General features: G+C 39.5%; 1 protein-coding gene across 2 annotated transcripts; it reads left to right on the plus strand.

Moving 5' to 3' along the window:
* The first annotated feature begins 202 nt into the window (after positions 1-202).
* On the plus strand, positions 203-10,822 carry ADCK2 (aarF domain containing kinase 2). 2 transcript variants are annotated; one of them, XM_026723487.2, is made up of 8 exons: positions 203-2,041; positions 3,506-3,652; positions 4,759-4,887; positions 6,748-6,843; positions 7,544-7,795; positions 8,508-8,636; positions 9,851-9,904; positions 10,449-10,822. In XM_026723487.2, the coding sequence occupies exons 1-8, from the start codon at positions 1,103-1,105 to the stop codon at positions 10,578-10,580; spliced, it is 1,878 nt and encodes a 625-aa protein (XP_026579272.2). In that variant the 5' UTR covers positions 203-1,102; the 3' UTR covers positions 10,581-10,822. The 2 variants fall into 2 exon arrangements, with proteins under 2 accessions (XP_026579272.2, XP_087791098.1); XM_087934972.1 differs by lacking the exon at positions 6,748-6,843 and having other exon boundaries at positions 405-2,041.
* The last annotated feature ends 1,305 nt before the right edge of the window (positions 10,823-12,127 follow it).

Below are 12,127 nucleotides of genomic sequence, written 5' to 3' on the forward strand. Positions count from 1 at the left end.
AGCAGAAATGTTGAGTAGTTCAGAGAACCGACATATACCACCTCTGGCTGGAGATTTTACAGTATCCTTCCCCTGCCATGTCCACCAAACCACGCCCACAGAACTGGTAGCAAAAAAATTTGAATCCCGCCACTGACCGGAACTATACTTGACTTGCATTTTATGAGATCCTTAAATGACCTATTTCCACCTCGGTTTTCATCCTCTAGCTTCTAGGAGGATTTATCGCCTGCGCACATAAGATGGCCTGATACACATTCGATTTTTTAAAAAACCAAAACCCAGGGCCAAGCTCAAGATTTCTACCTTTTCTACACTTTCCCCAATTTCCCCCTCTTTTCCGCGCGCGGTGACGACCAAACGTACGCACTTCCGAAGAAGGATGTTCCTCTGCAAGCTTATCGTTCGCGGCCTGTCTCTTTAAGAGGCGGGAACCTCACCCGCCCGAAGCGCGCGGGGCGGGACGGGGGGGGGAATCCCGGAAGCCTTTGGAATCGGAACGTTGTCGCTTGTTTTCCTTCCAACCTGCTGCCCTCCCGCCAGATCCGATGGAACGGCCGCTCCATTGAAGGCTACCTGAGCTTCTACAGGCGGCGTCCCCAACCCATCCGGCCAGCAACTGTAGGGAAAAATTCACCGAGCCTATGAATCTTCTTTTTTTTCCCCTCGAAAGAAGCCAGAGATGAAAACAGGAGCGCTTTGCAAATTAGCGTAAAGAGAAAAGAAAACAACGATCGGGGAAAAAGAAAAACCCACCTTAGGTGAGCAATCGGAGACACGTGTATTCACAGCTTGAAAGGATTTCCGCTGCGCGCCCTGTGATTACCAAACCCGCGGAGGAGATTGCATATACGCCGCCTTGTTCTGCTTGGGGTGTGATACAAGGATGCAGGAGAGTCGAGGGCTGATGCTCCTTCCAGCAAAAGTCGTAGGCTCTCCGACGGGAAAAGCCAGTCTTCTAATCCTCCCGCGTTAGACGGCCGGCCGGCCTGCCTCTTGGAAAGCTGAGTGCTCCACCTTTACCTTCTCAGATGGTTTCCTCAAGTCCAGGAGATGAATCCGCCTTCTTTCCCAGATCCTTAATATCTCCATTTCGGGAAGGATGAGTATATTTTGTTACTGGACTGCCCGGAACTTCTTTCCCAGTGTCAGAATCCTCACTGTGAAGAAAACTCTGTGTTTTGTAAGAAAATGGAGGAAAACACGGGCGACTCGGTTCACTCGTGTTCATATTCAAAACTGGTCTGAATGCCAGGCGGTGGCAAAGATCTTATTTGTATGCTGGGGGATTGAAGGATTGTCTCGGAAGACAAAGTGCGAAGGTGTCGCTGGTCAAATTACCAACACCAACGTTAGTCAAGCAAGACTTTCTTCAGTGGCTTTCCTTCGGGATCTTGGATTTGCCTTCTCTGTAATTATTCGAGGTTTCATCTTGTTGTTGAAGTTTAGCCCTTTGATTTGGTTTTATCCTTTTATCTATTTTTCCCCAAGCTTTGCTACACTCTGGCTCCACCTACTTCTTAAGTTTACAGAGTCCTCTGGTCCCACGTTCATCAAACTGGGGCAGTGGGCAAGCACCAGGCGGGACCTCTTTTCTGAAGAGTTTTGTGTCAAGTTCTCCAAGCTTCACATTAAAGTGATTCCTCATCCATGGGATTACACCAAACGCTCCTTAGATAAAGCCTTTGGAGAAGTCTGGGAGAAGATATTCATGTTTGAAAGCAGAGAACCTATTGGATCTGGGTGTGTGGCTCAAGTATACAAAGCGTATGTAGATAATTCCACTTTAAGAGACCCAGTGCTGAGTGAACGCACAAAGATTTCTGTGTTGGATTCTGCTCTGGAAGTCTGGAAGATCTCAGGTCTTAAAGGAGTTTTCAGATGGTTCTGGTGGAGGAAGCACAAAGATGTTTTGGGAAGTGATGGTCAACCACTTCACAAATATGATTTCTCTGAAAGCATCGTACAGAATTCCAGCTCTGGAAGTCAAAGCCAACCCTTTTTTTCCAAGGGGAACCATATTTTCCCAGTAGCCATTAAGGTAATATGGCTACAGAACTATTCATTTCTACTTAGCAGCGCATAACAAAATGGATAGATGGATTTGGTGAAGGTTTAAAACATAAAAACAATTTGCTAATTCCCCACCCCACCCCCAAATGCAAATTGTAGTAACAAGTTTAGAAGAACTTGGAGAGCTAAACAGGCTAGGCCCTGTTTGGTGCCTGGTGGAGCTTAGTTATTGGAGGGGCTATCACATAATCCCAGAGTGATATTGGATTGGGAAATTCCAGAAATGGCAATTGGCAACAATTTTTGTTCCCAAGAAAACTACATGGATGTGTTTATGTAGTCACTGGATCTACTACTTTTAAAATAAATTGTAAGCATTTAAAGCAGGGCTGTCAAACTCGCAGCCTGCGAGCCGAATGCATCATGTACTGGCCACGCCCCCACCCGGTTTAGCGAAGGGGGAAAAAGTCCCGATATGTCACGTGATGCCATCTCGACAATACGAGTTTGATACCCCTCATTTAAAGCAAACATTAAAATGCAATAAAATGTCCACCGAGTACATATAGCAAGAACCAAGGAGTAAGTTTCATTGAATATAAGTGGACTAATGTTAACATAAACTTGTATAGAACTGTTGTAACTTGCCCCTTGACTATCATTTCTTTTCTCCATTATGAATCACAGATACTTTTGACCTTTCCTGAATAATGTAATACATCTGCAACTAAAATAAATGTTACAGTTTTAGTATGTAATAATGTATTTAGTGAATGATGTGATTTCAAATACCTATTTCAAAATAAGTTATGATTTAATACTCTGTGTCTGTACTCAGAACTATGTTCTGTTGAATTCAGGAGTTTATATGCCCAAATCAATTGTAATATGAATAAAGCCTTAGTTCATTATCCCTTATGGATCAATTAAATATGCATATGAGTGAAAGGACAAGATGGCTGAGGAACAGAGAGAATATATTTGTTCCTCTGGTATGTTTCATTGTTTCCTCCAAACGTTATCATTCCAGCAATATCTTTTGCACTGTTTTCTGAATGCCCAGCCATCAAAGCAACAGTATTTGTGCAGGTTGTTTATTCTAAAAATTTTGTGAGCATTTGTTGATTTTAAATAAGATATTCTTGAAATCTTCTCGGCTTATTCAGAGGGATCTTTTTAGCTCGTTTTAAACTTATAAATCTATTCCAATAATTCAGACCACTGTTTTTCAGCCTTCCATTGGCTGGACAATTCTGGGACAATTTTGGAAGTCCACACATCTTCAAATTGCCAAGGATGAGAGACTTTGTCCCACAGATAATAAAGACTAGAATTCACAAGAACAGAGAAACTTCCTGACGGCTTTACAATTATATTCCCATACAATAAATAATAAAATCTGGAAGTATCGACTATATCATCACAATACCTGAATTGTTGCAATGAGTAGATGTTTGTTCATAAGAGATTGTCTGCCTTGTGTCTTACTTAGGTGCTGCATCCTGGATTAGTTCAGCAGGTCCAGATGGATTTATTTCTCATGAAAATTGGCAGTCGACTTCTTGAGCTTTTCCCTGGAATTAGGTGGCTCAGTGTGACTGAGATTGTGGAAGAGTTTGAGAAACTCATGATTCAGCAGGTAGAAATAGTTTGCCTTGAACTTGAGCTTATAGTTTTGTTTTATTATTTTATTTTCTGCATTTATGTGCCTCTCTAATCCAACATCTCTCTAAAATGTTTCTCATTTTCAGGAACTTTAAGGTACGTGGATTTCAAATTGGGTTAAAGTTGCTGAGGTTGAGAAACACTAAATGAAGAATTATGCTTCACAACCTTCAATTTGTGGAGTTTAATTTTACATTATTGCAACTGACAGGATTAATATTTGTAATAAGTAGTGCCTATAAAGTTTTAGAAGAATTTTATGTTTGGTATTCCAGTCTCTGTACTCCTTAATTTTGGTTTTCTTCATCTTCCCCATCAATCAGTACCTTGCATAGTATCAACTTTTTGGCTGTTCTTTCCATCCCTATTTATTGGGGTTTTATTAGTAAATAATTACAAATTTGGCCTGCTGAAAACCTGTAACTTCCCCCAGACTGGTTTTAAAACTGCATATTTTATTTCATGTAATTGTGTTTTGAACTTTCCATATTTTTAAAAAACCTTTCAGATTTCAGTGAGAAAATACGATCAAATGTTTTTTTGTGTTTTGTGAGACCAAAACCAATATAAATGTCTCTAGAAAAGAGAAGGGAAGACATTTGGACAATTTTACACTTGTAATCCTGATGTCTCACAAGGCAGATTTTTTGTCGTGCTGCATATTGAATCATTTTTGTCCTGCTGTAGATGGAAACAGAAGCCTATGAATCCAGCTAATGTATTCCACCTATTTAACCTTTTATCAAGATGCATTCTGTTCAGCAATCTGTAAGATAATTCAGCTTTGTCATCCATATTATTACTGATGGTAGCACAAGAGAATACCAGTATTTGATCATAAGATTGTTTTATTTATTTTGTTATTTTTATTAAGTATGAAAGCCAACAATGTTCTAAAGAAGGTTAGACTATTAAGTAACATTGGCCCACAGCTCCTGCATAATTTTAAGACTAAATGAGGATTTGCATATGGTTATCTTAGATATTAATATAATATAATATAATATAATATAATATAATATAATATATAATAAGAACGTGTAATCTTTGTACTTATCCTTTTTTCTTCACTTCTTTTAGATTGACTTGCGCTATGAAGCAAAAAACCTAGAACACTTCCATCTGAATTTCAAGGGTACAGATTATGTGAGGTTTCCCGTTCCTCTTCATCCATTTGTGACAAAAAATGTCCTAGTGGAAACTTTTGAGGTAAGAATACTGGTTAGATGAAGCAGGGAAAGGCCTCTACCCAGCCTAATAAAGACGCCGGGAGTTGTGGTTCAGCAACATCTGTAATTTCGACTGAGACTTTGGGTGATCAACTGTTCCATCTCTGTCAGTTAACAAAAATATATGTTAACCGATTTTATGAATAGTTAGAAACTGTTAATCTCATGAGTCAGGAAAGCTCATTATTGCATTGGTATCAGTGGATTCTCACTTCCCTTCCCCCCAAATTTTGTTACCTGCCTGAGGTAGGAAAGTTTGGCAGGATTGCAGAAAGTTGAGAAACTTAACAAACTTTCCTCTGTTTAAATACAAGAGTGTTGATTAAATGCTTTAACTGTTTCTGCATCCAACTTTGATGGAAGATCTCTCTAAGCTGGAGACGGTTACAAAAAAAGAGACAGCCTGAAAAATAACAGCAAAATAATAAAAAAGGACAGAGAAAATGTTTAATTTAAATTAAGTTTAATTAAATGTGAATAGTGTCTCCCATTATTTAATACTTTTTCTTCTTCTGTCACTTTGATGGCTACTCAGTGGCAACATTTTCAAAGATAAACCAGTGTTGTAATTAAGCTTTTGAACGAAACAAGGTATCCTTGGCCTCAAAGGTTATAACCTTGGCCCAAAGATCTCCGCCCCCAAAGGCAACTGGACTTTCTTGGCATTTTCTCTGAAAATGTTTAGCTTCTCACTCCAGAAGCTGCTTCTGAAGAATTGAAGCAGCTTATTGGAAGAGAAGTGAAACGTTTTCAAAGAAAACACCAGGAAAGTCCAATTTCATTTTTTGGGAACAAAACAGGTTTGGGACAACCATGACCTGGATCAAAGGTCGCCAACCTTTTGGACCTCAGGGACCACCAAACTCATAATTTTAAATCCCGCGGACCACTAATTTGAATTTTGACTGACAGTGGCTTGCTGATGTTGATGGGAAAGTCGGTCCTATATTCCAGAGCTGCAGTCATCACAGGGCTGACCCTTTGGTCATCCCGGAGCAGTTGCTCCTCTACCCGGGTGCACCAGCCTGCCATGGACTGGAGTAGCTGCTCCGGGATGACAAGGACCAGTCCTGTGACTACTGCAGCTCTGGAATATGGGACCGACTTTCCCACCAATGTCAGCAAGCCACCACGGGGTGGATTTCCCTTCCCATTGGTCTTACCTTCCAGTTCTAGCTTGAGTGGCTCTACTCAAGGTTTGTGCTTGGCTGAAGGGTGGGGGCCAGCAGGTGGGTGGGCGATGTGGGCGGTGCAGCCTTGTGTTCCCGTGCAGTCTGGATTAATTGCTTTGGGGGGGAGTGCTTTGGGGAGTACATTTCTCTGTGAACCACCACAATTTTCTTGCAGACCACCAGTTGGTGACCACTGACCTGAATGATTGAGAATCTCCACAGATATTGGTGCACCCTTGGCTTACATAGACTTCATTATGTGTGATTGGGGATTGGGTGTCTTCAGGATGAAATAATTGTTTAGCTCCTTGAAAGAGGATCGCAAGATTAGGGATACATGAAAGAAAAACACTTCTGCAGAAGTAGATCTATAAACAACTGCATTCCCTAAAGGTTCTTAAGCTTTTAAAGGCTACAAAACCACAGTGTGTTTCCACAGTGAAAATGAGTGCCATTATAACTGCATATGTTTAGTGTTGAAAGGCAGCATCCTTGCAGTGCTGACAATTAATGACTTATATTTTGATGAAGAAGCCAGCAGCCCATAGTCAATGATGTTTATACTAGATGAGAGTTTTCGAGCTTATGTTGCATCATAGAGAATATTCTTGAAATATTTGTTGGCAAGCGTGTACAGTTTTTCCTTATTTTCCTGATCTTTGTTTAAGGAGAGCAAACCCATATCCCACTATCTGCACATAGAAACCAAAAGGGAAGTAAGGCAAAAAATAGCCAAGATGGGAATGGATATGCTTCTAAAGATGGTAAGAGAACATTGTTAAGTTAAGCTTGGGCAGTTGTTTTCAGTTTAGCTTGTATTGTAATAAAGCATAGGTTGTATTTTTAAAAAATCAAGTCACCTCAATGATGCAATCTGAATAAATTATATTGCATAATGAATTCTTCTCTTAAAATTTGCTGGCAAGTACAAACCAGGCATGATATATCTTGTCTGGGAGCTGGCATGACAAAGCAGTAATTCCCTATTTGGGGAGGAAAACATTAAATGGATGTTAAAGAAACAGCCCATTGACAATGAAACATGTTGTTGGATGGGGATAAGCACTGAAAGGGCAGGGACTAAAAGAGCATTTGGAATCTAAAATGAAAATAGACATTTTTATGGCTCCCATTTGTTTCCTCTGCTACTCGTGCTTAAGTAGGTGTGTTCTTATGTTGCTAAAACAACTCCACTTTTAAACCCACACTCACAAGATAGAGATCACAGACCTGGAGGAAATTGCTTAATTTCCCAAAGGAAATTTGCTTAAATACATTAAATATTTAGCAAAAAGCCTTAAGAGGGGACTCATCAAATCAACTAAAAAAAAAACAGCATTCAATGGCAGTGGACGTTGTTGAAAACAGTGATTCTATGCTAGATAATGGCTTCTTAATATGATTTACTTGCCATGAGAAGTTATACCTTTTTTTTTTAATAAGGTGTATTTTTCAATCGTTCAGGTGTTTGTTGATAACTTTGTCCATGCTGATCTGCATCCTGGAAATATCCTGGTCCAGGGAGCAGAACACTTTGGTGATTATCCTGAAGAGGGGACAGTCATAGTGGATCTGTTGGATACACTAATTGTAGAATTTCAACCTTCTCCCTCACCACTCCGATTAGTGCTTCTGGATGCAGGAATTGTGGCTGAGTTGCAGAGTACAGATCTAGAGAACTTCCGGGCAGTGTTCACTGGCATTGTATTAGGGCAGGTGAGTCCTGAGTTTAAATGTGACTTACAAAGTTTGGAAAGTTCAGAAGAAAATATCTAGTCTTTGAAAAGTACAGCGTGCTTTTCATGATTCACCTCTCCACTGTTGTACCTCATAAAATTTTTATTATGTTAGAAGCATGGTTCACACATTGTATTGAGACACAGGTTTTTGAATATATTATACTTTGCAGGGCTGGCACACGATAAATCCTGAGTGCCAGAATTATTAGTTGGATTTCCATAACAGTCTAATGAAAAGCAAGCAAATAAATGCATGTTATAATTTACTAAAAGATGAGGATCCAACAAGTATTTGAATGAGTATTAATTATGGTTAAACTAACCTAAAACCCTTCAAGTAGAGTTAGAAATCATGAATTTTGGATCAGGATTTACTCCACAGTTAAAAAAAAAAAAAAATCCGGGGTAGCTATGTTTGTACCAAAACTCTTAAGGTTCTAAAGGTGCTTTTTCAAGAGGCAACTGGACTTTCTGGTTTTTCTTTGAAGACGTTTTGCTTCTCATCCAAGAAGCTTCTTTGGCTCTACTTGGCCTGTTATATTTTGATCTATGTTGGAATAAGAACTCCAATAAAGACAAATATTGGAGAGCAGCAGGGGCTGCGGGAGAAATTCCTTGAAAGTGGCAAGCTTTGCTTAGCAAACATCATGCCTTGAATCCACCTCCATAAAATCTGATTTATTCCATAGGGGGAAAAAGTGGCTGAGTTGATTCTCCATCACTCCCGAGCTAACCAGTGCAAAGATGTGGAAAAATTCAAGGCTGACATGTCAGAGCTGGTGACAAGGGCCAGAAACAATGCTGTCGCACTGGGGAAGGTCAGCTGTCTATTTCAGTGTGGTCTTTTGTTGAATGTATCTCTGAGCACAGTGCGTGGCCTGCACCATTACATATGGCAGAGAAGGCATGCTTTGGGTACAATCTGCCAGAAACCTAGAGTATATTTGGTGATTCCCAGGAGACATGCCTTTTCTGCTGTGGAACATTTCCAGGGGTGGGATTCTACAGGTTCGGACCAGTTTGGGAGAACTGGTAGTTCCAGTGAACATTTGGCCCCACCAACCCACCCCTACTCTTTCCTGTACTTTATTTCCTTGTTTGGAGCACAGCTGATTTGCATAGCAGAGTGGTTTTGCCATGCTTCAGATGTTTTACTAACCGGGCTGCGGTAGAAGGGAAGTATTATAGTTGAAAATGGGCTTTTTTAAATGGCGCATACAATCACCGAACCAGTTGTTACAACAGTTGAATTGCACCACTGAACATTTCCCATCCCCGCCCCCCCCAATTAATTAGCTCCATTCCTTTGGATATCCTGAAAGTCCCTGAAGACCTGATTGCGTAATTAGGCTTGGGCTTCTCAGGGAAACAGAGATAAGCTCAGATGGCTCCATTGCTAGGTGCCAATCCTTATCCTCATTTTGCCTAGGGTTGGTTAATTTGATTTCCTATTTTTTTTTCATACTTTTTCATATTTTCCCCTCTCCCATCTTTTTCTCCTTTTGGCACTTTCTATTTTTTTCTTGGTTATAATCTTAGTTTGTATTAATTTTTTTTATCTTCATAATTTTAAACTTCAATAAAAATATTTTAAAAAGGATCATTGCCAGTCAGTGTCAGTCATACAGGAGCACACAGAGCACAATCTGATAAGAGTGTACGGTAGCTTCCTATAATCTAAGTCAGGAATACAAAAGCACACACCAGGGGTGCCACTTTAGAGTCAGACAATTGCCCATTTTTTTTTTTTGCATTTGAGGAGGGGGATTTAAGGGCTTAACACACTCCTCCCCAAAGAAAATAAAGCCTATTTTGGGCCCTGCTCTGGGAGTTGAGTTCAGTTGGTCAGAATGATGCAGAAAGCCTTCTTTGGCTCTTCGCCTGATAAAAATTACACATACTTAATCTAAACACACTTCAATAATGCTGAAAATCTGCTACCCATGGCATGATTCTAAGCTATATTTGAATTGGTGATTCCTTGTTATGGTGCCTGATTAATTGAATTGTATTTTTAATTTTTTTCTATTAGTTTCAAGTTGGAAGCTTATTGTCCAGTGTTTTCAAGCTACTTATGACCCATCAGGTGAGATCATTTACATGTAAGAACTTTTTCACAGTGGCTTAAAGTCATGTAACAAGCAGGATGTGTATCTCTAACGTAAAGACTGCATAGCCAGCATTTCTGGATTCTGTAATTCAAAATCTGAAAGTACCAGAAAATGTTGACTGTTGAAAATAATCAATACAGGTAGCCTTCAAATCATGACTGGTCGTTTAATGACTATTCACAGTTATGATGGCCTGGAAAAGGATGCCTTAGAGGCCATAAAGCACTTGTGACTGGCATAAAATGTCACTGTACAGCCTCCATCCCATAGTCATGGGATTGAACAGGGAACCTGTTTGTGTCTAGGACAAGTCGCTAAGACCCCCACGATTATATAATTGCTATTTGCAATCTCCCGTTAGTTTCCCCAGAAAGTAATCTACAAGGTACTGTATTTGTTTTGATTCCTATTGTAAACATTTTTACAAAAAGCAGTCTGAACAGTGTGAATATAATTTTTATTTATAACAAAGAGTTCCATTCCCCCCCACCTGTTTATTATCTTTATTTGTGCTTTTAGGTCAAGCTGGAAAGCAACTTTGCCTGTGTTGTTTTTGCCATAATGGTTTTGGAAGGTCTTGGTCGCTCCCTAGACCCGGATCTGGATGTTCTGAAGGCAGCTAAACCCCTTCTCATCAACCCACCAAATTAGAAAGAAGACTCCTCCCCTTAGGGAGAAGCTGCTTTCGGTGTTTACATTTGAAAACTGAGAACCTCTTCAGATGCTAAGCACTTTTGACCTTTGAATTTGGAAATTAAGGTCTAATCCTTTAAGGAATAGTCATCTGCTTCAGTTCGAAGGAATCGGACTGTTCTGGTCATCTGGTAAGAAAGAACTGCAAGAGTTTGATTCAGGATGCTGATATTAAATGCATCTCTAGGTGCATTCTACAAGTTTTTCTGTCAACAGATGATTTGTTCTGACTCCTGGTACACAGAAAAATCCCTTACGTTGCACCAGTGTCAAGGAAATCAAACCCATTTACAGCTTCAATACTTGTCCAGCTCCCATTTCAAGACAATGGAAAACAAGATGGCATGTATCGATCATATCTCTCTCTCCTTCCTTCTCTCCCTCCCTCTCTCCCTCATTCCTATCAGCATTCTGCTTTCTTAGCTGTAGAGAACCTGGTCTGGAAAGCATCAAAGATTAAATGATTATTGTAATTTCCAGTGAATTAGTATGCAGTCATTTATGTTCCAAAATATTATTCGTTAAATTTGTTTTTACTAATAGACAGACATATTTTAGAAGGAAATATGTCTAACTCTATCTACTGATGTTGGGAAAGTTGGATGAATTAATAAAAAATTTTTGGGCAAGAGATGATTTTTCATGGTGCTTCTGGTTTTGGGTAAATGAAAAAAAACCACTTTCTAAATTTTTCCTTTTGAATTTTCCTTTTTCAGGTCAAAAGCATGATATTATAAACTCATTCCAGATATGGCAAGAAGTTAAGGAAATTAGTCTGATACATTTAAATATATGTATTTAAAATGAATATTCCACCTTTCTAACCAAATGTGCATATCTGGTAGACAATAGAAACCTAAAAATGCGCACCCATAAAAATAAGATTAATATAGTAAACTGCAATGAAAACAGTTATAACATGGATACACAGTCTAGTATAGGCCTTAGAACAGAGATTCCTAAACTTTTTTTGCTATTACATCTCCCCTAAAAACCCAAACCCAAAAATGGACACAAGTGAACAATGAAAGCAGTCTAATGAAATTTTATGAACCACTCAGGGACGTGCAGTCAAAGTCCAGGGAAGGCACCAGTATAATATATGTCACATTAGAAATCTTTAATCTAAATTTTGGCTTTCAGGAAACTACTCCAAGGCCCAAAGGACCCACTGATAAGTCCAAACCAGTATTACCCTGAAGAGACAATTGACAACCAGAGCAGCACAATTTCACCTAATTGCTAGGAAATTGCTCTCTATGCTGGCTGGGGAATTCTGTAAAAGTTACTAATACTGAGAAACACTGGCCTATAGAATTAGGGATAGGGCTATGTCTTTTTGCTCACAGTCAATCCTATTTGTGTAGAATTCTGTGTGCTTGGTGATCCTGCTCACAAGTATGGCATGCTCTCCCGTGACAGAGAAGATTTTACTTTTAGCGTAGAAAATAGAGAAAAAGATGAACACTATTAAAGATCTGTAACAATGAAGACAATTCCAACTC

The sequence above is a fragment of the Pseudonaja textilis genome, chromosome 5 (assembly GCF_049901715.1).
Source record: "Pseudonaja textilis isolate UNSWEBS1 chromosome 5, rPseTex1.2, whole genome shotgun sequence".
NCBI classification, from domain to species: domain Eukaryota; kingdom Metazoa; phylum Chordata; class Lepidosauria; order Squamata; family Elapidae; genus Pseudonaja; species Pseudonaja textilis.